The sequence below is a fragment of the Oryctolagus cuniculus genome, chromosome 1, assembly GCF_964237555.1.
Source record: "Oryctolagus cuniculus chromosome 1, mOryCun1.1, whole genome shotgun sequence".
NCBI classification, from domain to species: domain Eukaryota; kingdom Metazoa; phylum Chordata; class Mammalia; order Lagomorpha; family Leporidae; genus Oryctolagus; species Oryctolagus cuniculus.
The window spans coordinates 197,507,143-197,525,942 of NC_091432.1; the positions used below are offsets into that span (position 1 = coordinate 197,507,143).

An 18,800-nucleotide genomic window follows, 5' to 3' on the forward strand; every position below is an offset into this window, starting at 1 on the left:
GGTTGTACCTGATGCATGGATGCTCCACAATTGTTTATCAAATTGAATTAAGCCTTGCTGCTCTTGGGAATACAAGATTTGAGCATGTTAGTATTGGCAGGTCAACATAACCAATCCTATGCTTTTTACTGACAAGAAAACTGAAGCCCAGAGAGGAAAAATACTTTTCCTAGACTCACGAGGACTAATGGGTCTTGACAGTATTCATTCATTTATTCTGTAAGTGTTTTTTGAACACCTACTCTGTTCTGAACATCGCTGTAGAAGTCAGGGCACAGGGAATGTTCAGCCTGCAGGTTGTATAAGGCCCGTGAAATCACTGGGTCAGGCCTTGCCAAGGCAACTATAGCTGGGACTTGAAATTTGATAAATCGATAGCAGGCTAATTTTTAAATTGGTAATTTTGTGTGACCTGTGAGTGATGTTATAAATGTCCAGATGGCTCTTGACTGAAAGAAGATTCCCCACCACTGTGTGCAAACGCAGTCATATGCAGAGCAGATGAAATATCTGCTCATAAGAGGCTTATAGCAATTCCAAACATGTATCTGTGCATATAACCTGCATCTGAGAGCCCATTATTGCCTGGTACAGAGCTGAGTACTTAGAATATGCTTTAAAAATATTTATTGAATTAGTTTCAAATAAGACATGCACAGTGCTCAGTTACCTGGCTGCTGTCCACGGGTTAAGTCCCAGTGCTGTGGCAACGGGGTTGCCTCAGACACAGGATCACCTTGGCCACACGAAGAAACACATGTTGCACTGAGACTGTTTCTGAGACTTGGGAAACTCCGTATCTTTGTCTGCAAGGTCCCGGGGTGGAAACCTCCTGTAGTGCTGTGTGTGCTGCTCCCACGCCAGTTTGTTCAGAACTTACCTTGTGTTTCTGTTCCTCCTTCAGAGCATCAATGTGGGCAGAGGAGCCAGGAAGCGGGTAAGTGCTGAGACCACCACAGTCTCTCAGCAAGATGTTAATAGCCTTTTTGTCTGTTGAAATATAATATATATTTTTAGAAAATTTAAAGGAGCATAAAGAAGAACATTAAAATGACCCTTAAACCTACAGCCTCTTAATTAACATATCCTCCCAGGTATTTTATATAAAAATTATGTGTATTTATTTTTAAATGGAATCAAATGGTATGTTATTTTATAACCTGTTTTTCACATAAAATATTTAGAGTGTGTTTCATTGCTAATTCATGCACTTTTATAGGCTCATTTAAAATTACTACATAATATATTACCATGTGTTCCTTAAGGCCATACCATAATTTGTTCAGTCATGCTCCATTGTTGGATATTTAGATATTTCCTCTTTCTCATTATTGTGATCAATCCCATTGCAAGCTTCCATACACCTAAATCTTTGGGCACATTCTTGGTTATTTCCTTAATATAAACTCCTATGCATAGAAACTTAAGCTGGAGACTATAAACAATTACTAGGCTTTGATAAATAGTTCTAAATTGCTCTTTAAAAATATTATGCTAATTTATGGGTGCCTAGTTTCCCACTACCTCACCAGTACTGTATCTTAGTTCTTTCCTAGTTTTTCAGTTTTGTAATGAGAAAAAATGTAATTTTTAAAAGATTATTTATTTGAAAGGCAGAGATACAGAGAGAGAGAGAGAGAGAGAGAGATCTTCCATCTACTGGTTCAGTCTCCAAATGGCCACAATAGCCAGAGCTAGGCCGATCTGAAGCCAAGAGCCAGAAGGCTTCTTCCAGGTCCCCCATATGGGGTTCAGGGGCTCAAGCACTTGAGCCATCTTCTACTGCTTTCCCAGGCACATTATTAGGGAGCTGGATCAGAAGTGGAGCAGCTGACTTGAACTGGCACCCATGTAGGATGCTGGCTCTGCAGGTGGTGGCTTAATCTTCTATGCCACAGCGCCAAGTTCAGTGTTTTTAATTTTGCATATCTTTAATTGCTAAGGAAGGTGACTTTTTTTAAATGTCATAGGCCATTTTGGCAAGTTATTTAACTATCAGGAAAAGGTAAAACATTAAGTCCTTAAATTTTTTTGCTCTGTGGACCTAATGGGACTGGGAAGCTTAAAGTAACCAAGTACAGAGAATATTGCTTTAAGAGTAACCTGACGATGCTAGATAAAATATAAATTTTGGAAAGTAAGGTATAAGTTGAAGTAGTTTAAAGAACAGCTTGGCATTATTTCCTGATGTCTATGCAACTTTCCATTAAGTCCTACCTTTGGCAGCTGGTCCTGGACATTAGCTTCTGGGCTTCATGGAAGGCGGTAGGGAAGAACCAGTTCTTCTGGTCTCACTACTGGGTTCAAAGGCCCGTCACAGTGTTCCAGCTAAGCTCTGGCACCTAAATGGAGAAGACTTCCAGCAGTGAGAACTCTGGCCTGAGCAGTTGCTTTGGATTCTCCTATGAGTGGTCTGTTGTGCATTTCACAATCCATGTACAGAGGCAGAGCTTGGCTTGTGGGGGATCTGAAGGAGGGAACTTTCTGTAGCACTGCTTACTTTTTCAAGTAGATCAGGCATCCCTGTCCCTCATGTGAGGTTTTTGTCCAGGATGAAGATTCAGGGACCGAAGTAGGAGAAGGGCAAGATGAATGGAACCAGTCCAAGGCCACAGTCAGACCCCCTGACCAGCTGGAGTTGACGGACGCGGTGAGTGAGCAGTCTCTGTCCTCGTCCCTTCCACCTCCTCCAGCTTCTCTGATGTGTTCTTACCTAGCACAGAATAGAAGCACACCTAGGACTTGGCTGTGAGATACTGGAGGGGTGGGGGTGGGGGGCTCCTTAAGCCTCAGAGAGAGTGGAAAGCACTTCATGTGTGACCCTCTGTTATTTCTCTCCCTCAGGAGTTAAAGGAAGAGTTCACCCGGATCTTGACAGCCAACAACCCACATGCACCCCAGAACATTGTGAGGTACAGTTTCAAAGTAAGTCCTCCTGGGCAAAGCCCTGAGTAACTCCTTGGAGTGCCAGCGACTTCCTACATTGCAAAAGTCTCTTGGATGTTCTAGAGATCACTTGTAAGCTGAAGTCCTTGGCTGGAATCCTAGGATTTTTACATGGAGTTTTCTAAAGATTTTTGACACTTCTTTGTGAATCTCTATTGAAGCCTTGCTGATTTCAGTGCTTTAAATGCCTTGAAGGATCCCTCTTTTCAAGAATCTTGAAATGAATCATTTGTTTAGAAAAAAATACTTTTCCAATATGTGTAAGGGATCTTCAGAAAATTCATAGAGAGTTTTTTTAAGGGCATTATGCTTAATTCCATTTTTCATTAATTTTTTGAAATACCCTTGTATGACATGTTTTTCACTGACAGAAGCTGTTAGGTCTTTTCCTCCAACATGACACCTAGGTAAAGTGCAAAACCTTCTCAGGACAAAAAGGAGCTGGTTTGCTGCCTGGGAGGAAGTCCCAGCAGGCTCCAATATTAGTGTCTCTTTGATTTATTTTAAGATTTATTTTATTTATTTGAAACACAGAGTTACAGAGAAAGGTAGAGACAGAGAGAGAGAGAGAGAGAAATCTTCCATCCACTGGTTCACTCCCCAAATGGCCTCAACAGCTGGAGCTGCGCCAATCCGAAGCCAGGAGCCAGGAGCCAGGAACTTCTTCCAGGTCTTCCACCTGGGTGCAGGGGCCCAAGCACATGGGTCATCTTCCACTGCTTTCCCAGGCTCATTAGCAGGGAGCTGGATCGGGAGTGGAACAACTGGGACTCAAACCGGCGCCCATATGGGATGCCAGCGTTGCAGGCCTGGGCTTTAGCCCCCTGTGCCACGATGCTGGCCCCCTCTTTTATTTTACTTTATTTTAAGGATTTATTTGTTTGTTTGTTTGTTTATTCGTTTGTTCATTAGTTCATTCATTCAACTACAGGGAGGGGGAGATAAATTATCTTCCATCTGCTTGTTCACTGTCCAAATGCCTGCAACAGGTGGGACTGGACCAGACTAAAACCAGTTGCCAGGAACTCTGGTTCTCCCACATGAATTACAGGCACCCAAGCACTAGAGCCATCACCTGCTCCCTCCAAGTGTGTGCATAAGCAGGAAACTGGACTGGAAGCAGAGCAGCCAGGACTCAAATTAGCACTCTGATATGGGATGCTAGTGTCGCATGCAGTGACCTAACCTGCTGTGCCATAACACCAACCTCTATCAGTGTCTTTTTTTTTTTTTAAGATTTATTGATTTATTTATTTGAAAGATACAGTTACAGAGAGACAGAGGCAGAGAGAGAGAGAGAGGAAAAGTGAGAGAGAGAGAGGAAGAGAGAAAGAGAGAGAAAGGTCTTCTATTCGCTGGTCCACTCCCCAGATGACCACAATGGCCAGAGCTTCGCCAATCTGAAGCCAGGATCCAGGAGCTTCTTCTGGGTCTCCTACGTGGGTGCAGGGGTCCAAGGACTTGGGCCATCTTCTGCTGTTTTTCCAGGTCATAGCAGAGGGCTGGCTCAGAAGTGGAGCAGCCGGGACTCAAACTGGCACTCATATGGGATGCCGGCACTGCAGGTGGCAGCTTTACCCACTACACCACAGCACTGACCCCTGTATCAGTGTCTTTTGACATCACGGCTAGGTAGGCAGGTGATCATGTCAGGGCCTTCCTTTAGTACATATGACATGGGTGAAGTCTCACTTGGTAGACATGTGGCATGTTTTTATAGGGGACAACACTGTTTTTAGTCATAGCACGGACAATTGCTATGGGGGGCACAGAAGAGAACTTCAGAGAACATTCTGAGCCACAGTGGAAGTGAGCCACATGTTTTTATTTCATTATTCACGTTTCCTGTGTGCCAGTGTCAGTTGTTGTGTTAGATCTTTTACATGGGACATCATAATTAATCCTCACATTTCTTTCATACTGGAACTATCATAATCTTCATCTTATGGAAACAAAGTTTAAGTTAAAGAAAACAAACTACAAAAGCCGCACAGGCCTGGCTGTGAGCAAGAGTTGAACTAATCCATCTGGCATTTCACCATTACGCCACTTCTTTAAAAAGTTTTTTGAATACATATATAATGAAAACTCATAGTACCAATTTCAAAGCATCCAGAAAACAATGAAAAATCAAAGCTACCTCCCTCCCTGTTCTCTTCCCTGAAAGCAACAGTTTCTTTCCTTGTCTTACATTTAAAAAAAATTATTTATTTTCATTTTTTTTGAAAGGCAGCAAGACTGACAAAGACTTATAGAAAGAAATCTTCTGCCTGTGGCGCCAGCACACCGGGTTCTAGTCCCGGTCGGGGCGCCGGATTCTGTCCCGGTTGCCCCTCTTCCAGGCAGGCTTTCTGCTGTGGCCAGGGAGTGCAGTGGAGGATGGCCCAAGTCCTTGCGCCCTGCACCCCATGGGAGACCAGGAGAAGTAGCTGGCTCCTGCCATCGGATCAGCGCGGTGCGCCGGCCGCGGCGGCCATTGGAGGGTGAACCAACGGCAAAGGAAGACCTTTCTCTCTGTCTCTCTCTCACTGTCCACTCTGCCTGTCAAAAAATAAAAAAAAATAAAAAAAAAGAAAGAAAAGAAATCTTCCATCCACTGGTTCACTTCCCAGATGGCTGCAACAGCTGGGGTTCGTTCAGATCAGGCCAAAGCCAGGAGCTTGGAACTCAATCTGAATCTCCCACGTGGGTGGCAGTGACCCAACCACTTAGCCATCACTGCTGCCTCCCAGGGTACCAGAATTGGAAGTGGAGCCAGTACTCAATCAGGCATTCCAATATGGGATGTAGCCATCCCAACTGGCATCTTCACAGTTGCACCAAATACCCACCCTGATTTGTTTATTTAATAGTTTTATAATTTATATAATTTAGCATACAAGTGATCCAATTAAAATATACAATTATAATGGCTTTTGGCATATTTACACATTGTGCAATTATCACCACAATATCAATTTTAGAACATTTTTACTTCCCACAAAAGAAACCCACACCTCAGGGCCTGTGTTGTGACTTAGGTTAATTCTCCACCTGCAGTGTTGGCATCCCATACGGGCACTGGTTCGAGTCCTGGCTGTTCCACTTCTGGTCAGTCTTCCTGCTAATGCTCCTGGGAAAGCAGCAGAGGATGGCCAAAGTACTTGGGCCTCTGTACCCATATGGCAGACCCAGAAGAAGCCCCTGGCTTTGGCCTGGCCCAGACCCAGCTGTTGTGGCCATTTAGGGAGTGAACCAGCAGACGAAAGATCTCTCTCTCCTTTTCTCTATATCTCTGCCTTTCAAATAAATAAATAAACAACTCCTTTTTAAAAAGAAAAAAGATCTGTCTCTTCCCCCACTCTTTCTCTGCCACTCTGTCTTTCAAATAAATATATATATATATTTTTTAAGAAACAACTCTTGGTTGTTGTTCCTGAGGTATCTATCCTCTCCAGCCCTAGGCAACAACAAAACTCTTCACCTATAGATTTACCTATTCTGTACATTTCATATAATGGAACCACACAATATGTGGTTATTTGTGACAGGCTTCTTTCATTTAGTATAGTGTTTTCAATTAATTTATGTTTGGCATATATCAGAACTTCATTTCTTTTTACTGCCAAATAATATTCCATTGTATGAATACATAATTTATTTTATTTTATTTATCCATTTATCCTGTGATGCTGGCACCCCATATCGAGCTGGCTTCTCGATTTCTGATCCAGCTCCCTGCTAATGTGCCTGGGAAAGCAGTAGAAGATGACCCAAATATTTGGGCTCCTGCACCCACATGGGAGACCTGGACAGAGTTCCTGGCTCCTGGCTTTGGCCTGGCCCACCCCTGACCATTGAGGCCATTAGAGGAGTGAACCAGTGAATGAAGGGATAAAGGATCTCTGTGTGTGTGTGTCTCCCTCTCTCTGTGTAGCTCTGTGTAGCTCTTTTTTTTTTTTAAGTAAATCTTTAAAATTCTTGAACATACTAATTTTTATTTAAGACCGTGTAGTCCACCCCTCCACAGAGATTGAGACAACTCAAGATGTATTTCTTGAAAGGTATACTCATGAATTTTGCTAATCATCTCCCTTGGGCAGCCTGTAAAGGTCACAGGGAAGCTGCCCTTTGACCCTCTGATATGCTGGGGTACAGTGAAGCTTCTGACACCTGAAAGAGAGTCTCTAAGACTTAGGGTGGCCGTGGAGGCATGCTACAGGCAGAGGATTGGTGCTGTTATGGCAGTTTCAATGCACTCCTCTTGCCCCTCCTTTGAGCAGATGCCGTAGGCCCCAGGCTCTCAGGAATGCTTACCTTCCCCAGGCTTCCAAGGGCCTTCCAGGCCTGTTTGGCCATCTCCCATAGATCTGATTGCCATCTCTTTGGTCCTGAGAGATCCAAGAGCTTTAGGTCCTCAAAACTGCCGCTTTCCTTTGATGTGCTGGAGTGGGAAATGAGATGGTTCTGGTCCAGGCATGCCTCCCCTCCTTTCACAGAAGCAATGTTGTCTGAATTTCATTCCTAAACTGAAGAGGAAGGTTGCAGTCAACTGCTTGGGGTGGGATGAAGGTGAAATCTCAAATGACAGCTCTATGGATAATGTATTCCTTTGGGAACCACCATCATCATAATAGTCACTATTTTTATTGAGTGCTAATATTAAGCACTTATTGTATGTCAGATACTGTTAATAGGTTGTTTTCATTATGTTCACAATGCCTGAAACTATCTTGAAAGTTAGATATGATTATCCTTTTATAGTTGGTGAGGAAATTAGAGCTTCGAGTGGTTAAGCCCAAAGTCATACAGGTAATAAAGGGCAAAATAAGGATTTGAACCCAATTCTATCTGTCCCACCAAAGACCACGCTGCTAACCACTGCATTGTCCCATCTCTTAGATGGGTGCATCTGAGCTGATGACAGGAAGGACTTTGTGGTGATGTTGGTTATGTGATAGTGATCCTTCCAGCCCACCTCTGCTGTAAGTTTACACCAGTGTGCTATACCAATATAATTATTCTCTGTGTGACTTTCAAAGGATTGGGAAGAACTGTTTTAAAATCAGGAAGGGACATCTGGTCTCAAAATCAATTTTTAGCGGTTGTCAGGATGCTGATGAATGAGAAAACAGTTTAGAGGAACCTGACTATAGGCTCCATGAAAGCAAGGATTGTGTCAGCTTTTCACTGAGCACCTAGAAAATACCCAGTATACTGTAGCTGTTCAAATGTTGTTCATTGAATAATGAATGACCAAAGTTACCTGGACTTTAAACGTATTCCTGCTTCTCATTTGCTGTGTGACCTGGACAAGTGCCAAGCCCAGAACTTACCTAGATCTCTGTGATTTTCTTGTATGTAACAGGGGGGTGGGAGATTTGTTTCTCTCCGAGGGTCTATCCAGCCTTTACATCCACTAAGTACAGTGGACAAGGGGCCAGCCCACTCCCAGGTGTGATTGATGACTGTGTCTGTCTAACCCAAAGTCTCTGGTGAGAGAGGTGAATGGGGTTCCTTGGCATGGATAGAGGAGACAGGGTAATAGGTAAACCTGGAATTGATTTGTGTTGGAAGGGGAAGGTATTTTAAAATAAATCTTTGATAAGAACATTACAAAATGTTTGGTTTCTTTTTCCTTCTTTAAACTGAAATAATGTGGGGGCTGGTGACATGTCACAGTGGATAAAGCCACTGCTTGTTACCAGCATCCCATATCCAACTACTGGTTTAAGTCCAAGCTACTCGGCTTCCTATCTGGTTCCAGCTAATATGGTTGGTATGGCAACACATTATGGCCCAAGCACCTGGCTCCCTGACACTGTGGGAGACCAGGATGGAAGTCCTGGCTTCAGGCTTTAGCCTGGCCCAGACCTAGCTGTTGTGGCCTTTTGAGGAGTGAACCAATGAATAAAAAGATATCTATCTCTGGGCTGGCACTGTGGCGCAGCAGGTTAAAGCCCCAGCCTGCAGCGCCAGAATCCCCTAAGGGTGCCGGTACAAGTCCCAGCTGCTCCTCTTCCGACCAAGCTCTCTGCTATGGCCTAGGAAAGCAGAAGATGGCCCAACTCCTTGGGCCCCTGCACCTGTGTGGGAGACCTGAAAGAAGCTCCTAGCTCCTGTCTTTGGATCAGTTCAGCTCTAGCCGTTGCGGTCATTTAGGGAGTGAACCAGCAGAATGGAGGCAGAATGGAGGCAGAATGGAGGATCTCTCTCTGTCTCTCTGTCTCTCTGTCTCTCTCTCTCTCTGGCTCTACTTCTCTCTGTAACTCCTCTTGCAAAATAAATAAAATAATTTTTTTATTTGTTTAGAGAGACAGAGAGAAAGATCTTCCTTTCCGTTGGTTCACCCCCCAAATGGCCGCTACAGCTGGCGAACTGCGCCTGTCCAAAGCCAGGAGCCAGGTGCTTCCTCCTGGTCTCCCATGTGGGTGCAGGACCCAAGCACTTGGGCCATCATCCACTGCCTTCCCAGGCCACAGCAGAGAGCTGGACTGGAAGAGGAGCAACCGGGACAGAATCCGGTGCCCCAACCGGGACTAGAACCTGGTGTGCTGGCGCCACAGGTGGAGGATTAGCCAAGTGAGCCGCCTTTCAAATAGATAAATAAGTATATCTTTAAAAATACAATAAAACAAACCGAAATACAGTGAAAATTTCAATTTAGCTGAGAATTTGACCAATTATATTTCCTGTATAACCAGGGTAGACTGTCTTTGGCCTAACAGAATAAAGGCAAACTACAGTCAGACTCCAGACCTGGTCTGACTCAGCCCCCTTTTTTCTTAGGAAGGCACATATAAGCTTATTGGCTTTGTGAATCAACTGGCAGTTCACTTCAGCCAGGTCGGGAACCTGATCCCCAAAGACTCGGATGAAGGGCGACGGCAGCGCTACCGTGCTGAGCGGGTGGCAGGTAGGAATCTGGGCCAGCCTGAGGATGTAGCCTTGAGCCTGGTCCTCTTTCTCTGTTCCCTGGAAGGAGTATATCTCTTAACCAGCACTCTGAAGAGCCTCTACTGATATAAAGTCCAATAGCTGCTATCCTAAATAGCTCTGGCTAAGGAGAACCCCGGGACAAGCAGGATCTGAAAGGCAGGAATCAGAGCCCTCCCTAGCCCTCCCTGCTAGGGCTTGGGGAAGCAGGCCTGGATTTTGAGCTCATTGGCAATGTCCTATCAAGGTTCTCTGGAGTCTGCCAAGGTGACGCTATCAGAAACAGAAAACCTTGAAGAAGAAGAAGAGCCCAAAGAGGCTGAGGTTGAAGCTGGAAGCCAAACAGATGTGCCTGCAGCTGAGGTATAGATGTGTTTACTCCCCATCCCTCCCCATCCAGCTCAAGCTGTGGGTGGAGGCTTTGGGGTGACTCAAGGTGACATGAAGGAGGCTAATGGCAAGGAGTTAGAGGTTGCTGGTGCCAAGGTACCAAGCGGCACCAATCTCTCCCACCTTCATCCTCTCCCAGGATGTGACTCCTTCCCCATCCAGTCCCAATTCCCCACTACCTCCTTCTCACAGCTGAGTCCTGGTTCTCTGGCTTTTTATTTATAGGCAGTTGAAAAAGTGACTGAAGAACTGATGACTACTAAGCAACCCAAGGAGCGAAAACTCACTAACCAGTTCAACTTCAGTGAGAGAGCCTCGCAGACCTTCAACAACCCTCTCCGGGTAGAGCAGCCCCCACCCCAGCCTCTTTACCTCGCATACCCCAGTCTGTAGTAGGGGTAGGGAAGATGCCACAGTTGTTCTCTCCAAGGAGATCTGGGAGCATGCATTTAGATTCCTGTAAGCCATCCAGGAGGCATTTCAGAAGGAGTGACAAGGAGGTTAGAGTCCCCAAGACTCCAATGGGAGGCTGAAACTTGACCTGAGCCTTGAAGACAGGGTAGAATTCGAGTCCTGGAGAAACGAGAGGAAGCCACAATATGCCATAATGTTGGGGAGGGGGACAAGTTCGACTGAAGCTGGTGGTCTCTGGTAGACCAGCTGGAAAAGGCTAGAAAGTTTCCCTGACTCCTAAGTATGAAAGATCCTGAGAATAAGGCCAAGGGAGCCTCTCAGGGTTTTAGGTGAGAGACTAACACACACAAGGACAGCGTTCTACAGAAATGAATCTGCTGCAAGAGAGTAAGGTCTACAGGGTGAGTTTTTGGCAGTGGCTCATCCCTATAGTCTCTAGGCTGATATTCGGTTGTAATCTGGCTATACACAGCGGGGAAGGAGTGCACTGCCCTGGTGGTGCCAGAGACCTCCGCATTGGAGAGACACCTTCTCAGGGTGAAGGGCATTAGCTCAATGGCCTACCAGAGGCTGACCTCTATGCTCTGCATCTGGAGGCTGGTATGGGCCTGGCTTCTTATAGATTTGCACAATCAGGCTTAGCTTCTCCCACTTTCTAGATTAGGCTTCTCCTGGAAGTCAGAATGAAAAGATTGTGGACTTTGAATGTATCATTTGGTCCTTTGCCCAGGTCCCTCTTTACTTCCCCAACTCTGTCCCACCCCTCCCTCAGCTCCACCAAAATACTTCTCCCAAGGATGTACTGTTGGGTTAAGTGAGAAGGAATTGAGGGCTTTCTGTGGGTTTTCTGATGCCATTGTTCTCTAGAATCGTGAATGCCAGATGGAGCCTCCTCCTAGGACAAATTTTTCAGCTACAGCCAATCAGGTAAGATCCTGGGCCAGCCGGAAACCTGTCAGTGCATCTCCCCCCAACACCCAACACCACCAGTGCCATCTTGCCACACTCAGCAGCACAGGAGATGGGCCTGGTCAAGCATTCCTTTGGCAGTCTGCTCTCCTCATCTATCCACCTCCCTGCTCATTGTCCTGCTCGTCTAGTCTTTGAACACCACGCCCATGAGACAATAGGGCCCTACCCAGTGAGCTCTGGCCCAGCCACATGCCCCCACAGCAAGGCCATACAAACTGGAAACAGCTTCCTCCAGGACCTGAGAAGAACTTCGTACCCTTGTATTCTTTGGGTCCTGTGTCTGACTTTGAAGTGTTAGCACTCTGACTCTGCCCTCCCAGAAGTCTTCAGTGTTCCTGTAGACCTTCCTCCCTCCTCATGAAGTCCCCTTAGATGGCCATGCTGATTTGGGCAGGATATGATACCAGGAAACCTGAGCTCAGATCCAGCTCTGCTGTTTCTATTACAAGATCTTGAGAAAATCTTTTCACCTTTAAGGCCTCTGCTTCTTTCCCTGTCAAGAGAAGATGGCAAACTACCTCACAGGTTGTTGGAGGGCTCTGAATGAGATAAAGTGGTACTTTTCAGTGGGAAGCCCTGGCCTGCAGTGAATTGTTGAAAGTAAGGTGTGCCTATCTGGCCTCCAGGTGGCAGTGACTGCCCAGCTCTGGGGAGTGTACAGTGAGATCTGGGGCATTTTCCCAGCCTTAAAACCTTGCTGCTTCCTCTGCTGCTATCCTGGGGCTTCTCTTGCCTTTTGTGGGCATTCCCTTAACTTTTGTTTATCTCCCTTTAGTGCTAAAGCATGGTCAGTGCTGTAGATAGGCAGTCTGATCCAGTATATTCTATTTCCATAAGGAAAGACTTTTTAAAATTTCCTAATTCAGGATTTTACAAGTCAGAAGCAAAAATGTGAGTTAGCCTGGTACTTGCCCATTTGTTCTGTCTGGTAGAGATTTCAGGCTAGAACAATGTTGTCTCCAGCTAAAGACCCAACCCCTGAGCCTCAGGGTAAATAAGCCCAGCCCAGAGGTGCCCACTGAGCTCCTTTGTTTCTGTTCCAGAGATGATAGCTAGCAGGGGAAACAGACATTGAACACATGGTAACAATGGGGAAACAGGATGCTATGGAGGCTTGTGCCAGTGGTTAACATGACCAACTTCTCAAGCCCCAAAGGCAGAAGAGGAGCTGGCTGGGTGAGGATTGTGCCCTGTGATGATCCTGTTCATCTGATGTTTACCTAGTGGGAGATCTACGATGCCTACATGGAAGAGCTTGAGAAGCAGGAAAAGACCAAAGAGAAAGAGAAGACAAAGACTCCAGTGGCTAAAAAGACAGAGAAGATGGCCATGAGGAAGCTGACATCCATGGAGTCCCAGGTCTGGTGAGGTTCCCAAAGCTCTGTCACAGAATGAGTAGATAGAAGCCTAACTTTTCAGGAAGGTATCACAGATACTTAAAAGGGAGGCTAATGTTGAGGTATAAATAATCCTTTCCTTGGGAGGAAATGTGAAGAGAGCTATGAGGCAGCTGTAACTGCCTCTAACATTGTATACTTCCTCTCAATTTCATATAGATCTGGAGGCTAGCAGGGATTTGAGGCTTTTGGGTTAGGGAGTAACAGAGACATGATAACCTTATTGAAAGCACTACATGCATCCCATTTGTTCTGTCTGGTGGGGTTACAGAAGAGCTGGGGGGGGGATCTACATAGGGTGGGAGTAGGATGTGAAGATAAGGCACAACTTCTCTGGGCAAGGATTCAGGGATCTTGGGACGATGAGAGGCTCTTCTACTTTCAGGCCTTGGATTTACCTCTGCCTGAGAATTCAGGGCCAGGTTAGAGATGATTACAGGTACCATCAATACCAGACCAATAGATGTGCCCTTCTGGGATGGGTTTTCAATGAATATCCATGTAGGAGTCATTATAAAGCTCATGATTAGCGGGTTCACTGGAGGTGTAGGTAGCATAGGTTGGGTGATCATCATGGGAGTTACAGTGATGCAATTGTAAGGAGTCACTGTAGGGAGGGTGGGTCACCACAGGGAAGTGATGAAGGACATTTGTCTTTTTGACAGAGAGAAATCTGGGTCAAGAGCCAGACTCCCAGTGTGAAAATCAGAAAGAGATTGACTTGCAATGGGGTGGGAGGGACGAGGTCCACAAGAAGCTGGGGGCTGGTTTCAGCACCTTGGAGAGCTCCTGTGGCTGCTTACAGGAAAATGGTACTATTCTACTCCAGGATAGAAACCAGATCAATTAAAGGGAATTCTGCTTTCTTTCTTTTTAAATATTTATTTGAGAGACAAGGTGGAAGAATGAGATGCAGACAGATAGACAGAAAGCTTCCATCTGCTGTTGCTCCCACAACGACCAGGGCTAGGTCAGGCCCAGCAACTCACAGGTCTCCCACTAGGGGTACCCATCTACTTGAGCTGCCTCCCAGGGGGATGCATTAGCAAGAAGCTGCAATAGAAAGCAGAACTGGGATTTGAAACCAGGCACTCTGATATGGGATGTGTGCATCCCAACTGGCATCTTAACCACAAGGCCAAATCTCAACCCTCTTGTTTTCTTCGTCTGAAGTATGTCCACTTCCACTGAATTCTCTGTTCCAGGACCCTAATAATATCACATTTTAGAGGTTTGAGGGTCCCCTGCTCTGGCTCAGCAGGAGCTGTCCTAATTCTGTTTCCCTCAGTAACTGAGCAGGCACCAAGTGTTCATTGCCATCCTGGGTACTGGAACTCTGAAGTGAAAGACAGCCTCTGGACTATTTAGGAGCTCTGAGTATTGTGATTTTAATTCTCCAATGAACTTTCTCTTTGGTCAGGTTTCTGAGATAAACTTGGAGTCAGTTCAAGGCGTGGCAAATGCCCTCAAAAGGTCATTCCCTAGATGTGACGTTATTACACTTCCACCTCGCTGCTCTGCATGTTCCCTCTGACACCACTGGGGGCTGGGTTAAATACGGGCATGTGCATTATTACATTTAATCCTCACAGTGACCCTGTGAGGCAGACACCACCATTCATCCCCTCATTTTCATGAGGATTCTAAGACTCAGAGGAGTTAAGTAGCTTGTTCAAGGTTGCCACCTGGCTCCTAATCAGTGAGATGGGATAGAGATACATGTCTGTGTGCCTCTTTTCACCACTTCCTGACAATGCCATTCCTGGCCTGTATCCCTGGACCCTTCTTGGGGCTTCCCACTCAGCTATTTTATGGCTAGCACCTGCCCAAAACTCTGCAGGCTTTTCTTGCTAGCCCCTAACTCTTGCCCCTTGATTTACCCACCATGTGGTTCACTTTGTGGATCTGTGGAATTTCACAAAATAATAATACTGATTTTTGGTTCAAAATGAGTGATTTTTTTCCCATGATGTGAAACCTCTTGCATTCTCTTTGGTTTGGGAAGTGGGCAGGGTCCTGTGGTTGGGAATCTCAATTCTGTCTCACACTCCATGTGTACAGGCATATGTCTTCTTCTTTGGGCCTCTGTGTCTTCCTCTATCTTTGACTAAGTAAAAGGGGGTGTTGTACTGGGAGATCTATGAGGCCTCAATCCTCAAGCAGGTAAAGCCTCTCTATCCTCACCAATTAAGCCTCCAATCTGTCCTTGTCTGCTCTCCCCTCCAATCCTCTTCAGCACCAGTCTTGTGCTCAGACACACCTTCTCCCAAATAAGCTCAGAATTGAAGAGCAGCAAGTAAACTCTACCCAGGCACCATGTACGTCAGCTTGGATCCCATGTGACACGTGGCGGGTAGGGTTTCTGGAAGGCAGTGGAGAGGAAGATCTGTGCCTTGAGACATGTAGAAATACCTTTACGGAACTCTCTGGGGTTGGCACTGTCAGGAAAGCATTGTTAAATCAACTGCAGGCCTGGACTGTGGCTCAGGGCATGTGGTCCTCTGAGGTCCTGTGGCTTCTGTTTCCCCACAGACAGATGACATCACCAAAGTGTCCCAGGCTGCTAAAATTGTGGAGCGGATGGTCAATCAGAATACATATGACGACATCGCTCAAGGTAAGATTTGAGGTACATTGCCTATATTAAACATCCCTCAAGAAAGATTGGTATCTGAATGTCTCATGCTAAGTCCTAGAAGTCCAAGGGGAGAAAAATGATCTTCCCTTTCTCTGGATGTCACTGGGGAGATGGGAGTTGTGAACAATGGCATAAGAAACACTGGGTGTAGCAAAAAGACACCCGAGCATTAGTGATCCATAGTCGTCTTCCCAGCAATCCTGGGAAGGAAGCAGAGCATAAATGATTACCTCTGCCCTACACATGAGGCTGCTAAGACCGAGGCCTCCTGGCCACCTGACTAGTGAGTGGCAGAGATAACCCAGATCTAGGGCGTGAGCTTCTTTATTCTGTGCTCTGCTCAGTCAGGCTTGGGGTGCTATAAATGCAAGAATGTGTAGGACAGACAGAAACTACTCTGGGGATCCTTAAGAAGAGAAGGAAAAAGAGAGGTGAGGGTGAGCAGTCAAGGAAGATTTCTGGACCCTAGATGCCAAGGGATGAGGAGAGTAGGAGCAGCAGGATAGCAGAGGGAGGGCACTCTGGCCAGGGGACAGCACTATCAGGGAGCCCGTGGTGGAAATGAATAGGAATGGGCTCTGGGGACAAGGAGCAGCAGGCTCCCTGACCCAGGCCAGGGCTTTGTTGGAAAGTGGTGAGAGTTCAGGCTAGAGAAGTGGTTGGCACCAGTTAATGAAGGGCCTTGAATATCATGCAGGGAATCAGTTTTCTCTGCAGAGTTCAGAGATACCAAAGGCTTCCAGAGCAGGGACACTGCTCCATGAGAGCGGGGTTGGAGGAGGATGTGATTTGGGGAAAATACAGGACAGAGGTCAAAGTGAGGTTTGGCTGCAGGGTGGAATGGGCCTTGCTGTACCTGACTCTGCCTGCATCCCGAAGGATAAAGAAAAAGGAGCAGTTAAAATAAGGAAAAACAAGCACCAGCATTCACTGGGAATGGCCTATGTGCCAAGCATTTTATTTCTTCTCGACAGCCACACCGTGAGGTGAATATCATTATTATCTTCATTTCATAGTTGAGAAACTCAGGCTGAGATGTTGCTGCTTGTTCAAAACCACAGCCCGCGGGAGATGTGAGTGGTGGAACCAGACTTGAACGCAGGCCCCTTGGATCCACAGCCTAAGCACTTCACCACCAGACTGCAAAGCCACTGAGCTGGAAGAGACATTTCAAACGTGTTCAAATGAACACGCTTGATAATAGATCTATCCTGCTGATTAATTAGTGATGAGGTGAAGAAAGAGATTGATTCAGAGATGCTTAAATCTGGGGGCCTGGGAAATTCTAGTGTCTTTGACAGTGCCAGGGAAACAGAATCCTTCCCATGGCATGAACAGCACATTCCCAAGTGGCTTGTATTTCCCTAAGAGGTTGTGTATTTATTTGGAGCAGCTGCCTCCCCAGAGTTGGCAGCTCCTTGCTGCTGGCTGGTCTCCTTTGCTGACAGCCTAGGGCTCTTCTTGGTTACTTGATGCTCATTGCTCACCCATGGGACATAGAAACCAGGGCTGCCAAGACCAGCAGCCCAAACAAGCCCCCTCGTTATCATTCAGGCTGGAAAACGACCTTGAGTGCTTTTCAAAGCTGTCAAAGTACACAGCAGCTGTGAATGAATTTGTCACTCACACAGCTTGGCTTCCTGAAACCCAGCTTCTGCAAGTGGCCCACCAAAGGGCTGCAAACCTGATTAATATCCACAGAGAAAATGGCCTTGGTGAACCATTTTCATTTGTAAGAAACGCAGTCACATGAAAAGTGCATTGAACTTTGATTTTTTTAATTGCTTACTCTTTTCCCTTTGGGGAAGCATAATCATGAAGGGGAAGGGAATGTGGAGAAGTGTTACCAATTAATCTCCTCTCTGAAATGAGGCATTTTCAAAGAACACCCCAGCTCGGGCATCTCTGATGTGATCAAGGCTTATGCCTCTCTGTTTGAATCTTTTTTTGTCCTGAGACATTTTTGGGGTTTGCATGTAGCCTCACAAGTTCAAGGTGTGGGGCATTGTGAGAGAGGCTGGGGAAATGCCTGGGCCTGCCTTTGACCACGTTGGATGAGAAGATTCATTTTCTAATTGGTTACTCTCGGTTGGAAAGACCGCCAAGAACCGTTTTACTTCTGTTGATTGATTTCATTGCATTCTGTGAACAGTCACCAAGTGTCTGCTTTGTGGTTGGCCCTGTGCTAGGCGCTGAGAACCCAGAAGTGAATACAACATATTTCTTATTTTCTGGGAGCTGTCTGGTGGGAGAGATAGGTAAAAGGATAAATAGATGCAACACAGTGTGACAGATGTTTCAGTAGAGGAAAAGCAGGACTGGAATTGGGAAGAAGTGAACTCTCTTCAAGAGGAAATGAAGAAAAGAAAATGAAGGCCTTACAGAGGAGGAGGAGTTTGATTTAGATCTGGAATGAGTAGAAGTTTCCAGAAACAGCAGCAGAAAGAACAGGATAATGTGGACATGGAAAACCATATAGAAACACACACACGCACACGCACACACACACACACAAACACACTCATACACACACAACATGGGCCAGCTGGACTCATTGGTACATTTTGATATAGATGGTACAGGGATACAGTTAGAAATGATATAGAGGGGGCCGGTGCTGTGGCACAGCAGGTAAAGCCGCCGCCTGCAGTGCTGGCATCCCATACGGGCACTGGTTCGAGTCCCGGCTGCTCCACTTCTGATCCAGCTCTCTGCTATGGCCTGGGAAAGCAGTAGAAGATGGCCCAAGTCCTTCGGCCCCTGCACCCAAATGGGAGACCCAGAAGAAACTCCTGCCTCCTAGTTTCAGATCAGCACAGCTCCAGCCATTGCGGCCATTTGGGAAGTTAACCAACGGATGGAAGACCTCTCCTTCTCCCTCTCTGCCTCTCTTCTCTGTAACTCTGCCTTTCAAAAAAATAAATAAATCTTTTTTTAAAAAAGAAATAAATAATGTAGAAGTAGTGGCCAAGAGCCTTGGATTGACCTGGGAGCCCTTCCATAAGGAAAATCATTGAGGGGATTTCAAAAGTGTGGGGAAGATGGCGTGGTGAGATGACTATTTTTTTTTTTCTCACTCTGATGGCTCTGCAGAACATAGACGGAAGGAGGAGTTGCTAGAGGTAGGG

At 46.0% G+C, this 18,800-nt stretch overlaps 1 protein-coding gene across 2 annotated transcripts in view; it reads left to right on the forward strand.

Moving 5' to 3' along the window:
• Window positions 1-18,800, forward strand: part of DNAI1 (dynein axonemal intermediate chain 1) — a 69,948-nt gene that overhangs the window by 28,418 nt on the left and 22,730 nt on the right. For both annotated transcript variants that reach the window (XM_008273469.4, XM_051844574.2), the window contains exons 2-10: window positions 905-937; window positions 2,552-2,650; window positions 2,845-2,925; window positions 9,715-9,841; window positions 10,109-10,224; window positions 10,477-10,593; window positions 11,533-11,592; window positions 12,862-12,996; window positions 15,567-15,651. In XM_008273469.4, coding sequence (XP_008271691.3) covers window positions 905-937; window positions 2,552-2,650; window positions 2,845-2,925; window positions 9,715-9,841; window positions 10,109-10,224; window positions 10,477-10,593; window positions 11,533-11,592; window positions 12,862-12,996; window positions 15,567-15,651 — 853 coding nt within the window. The remainder of the gene's footprint in view (window positions 1-904; window positions 938-2,551; window positions 2,651-2,844; window positions 2,926-9,714; window positions 9,842-10,108; window positions 10,225-10,476; window positions 10,594-11,532; window positions 11,593-12,861; window positions 12,997-15,566; window positions 15,652-18,800) is intronic.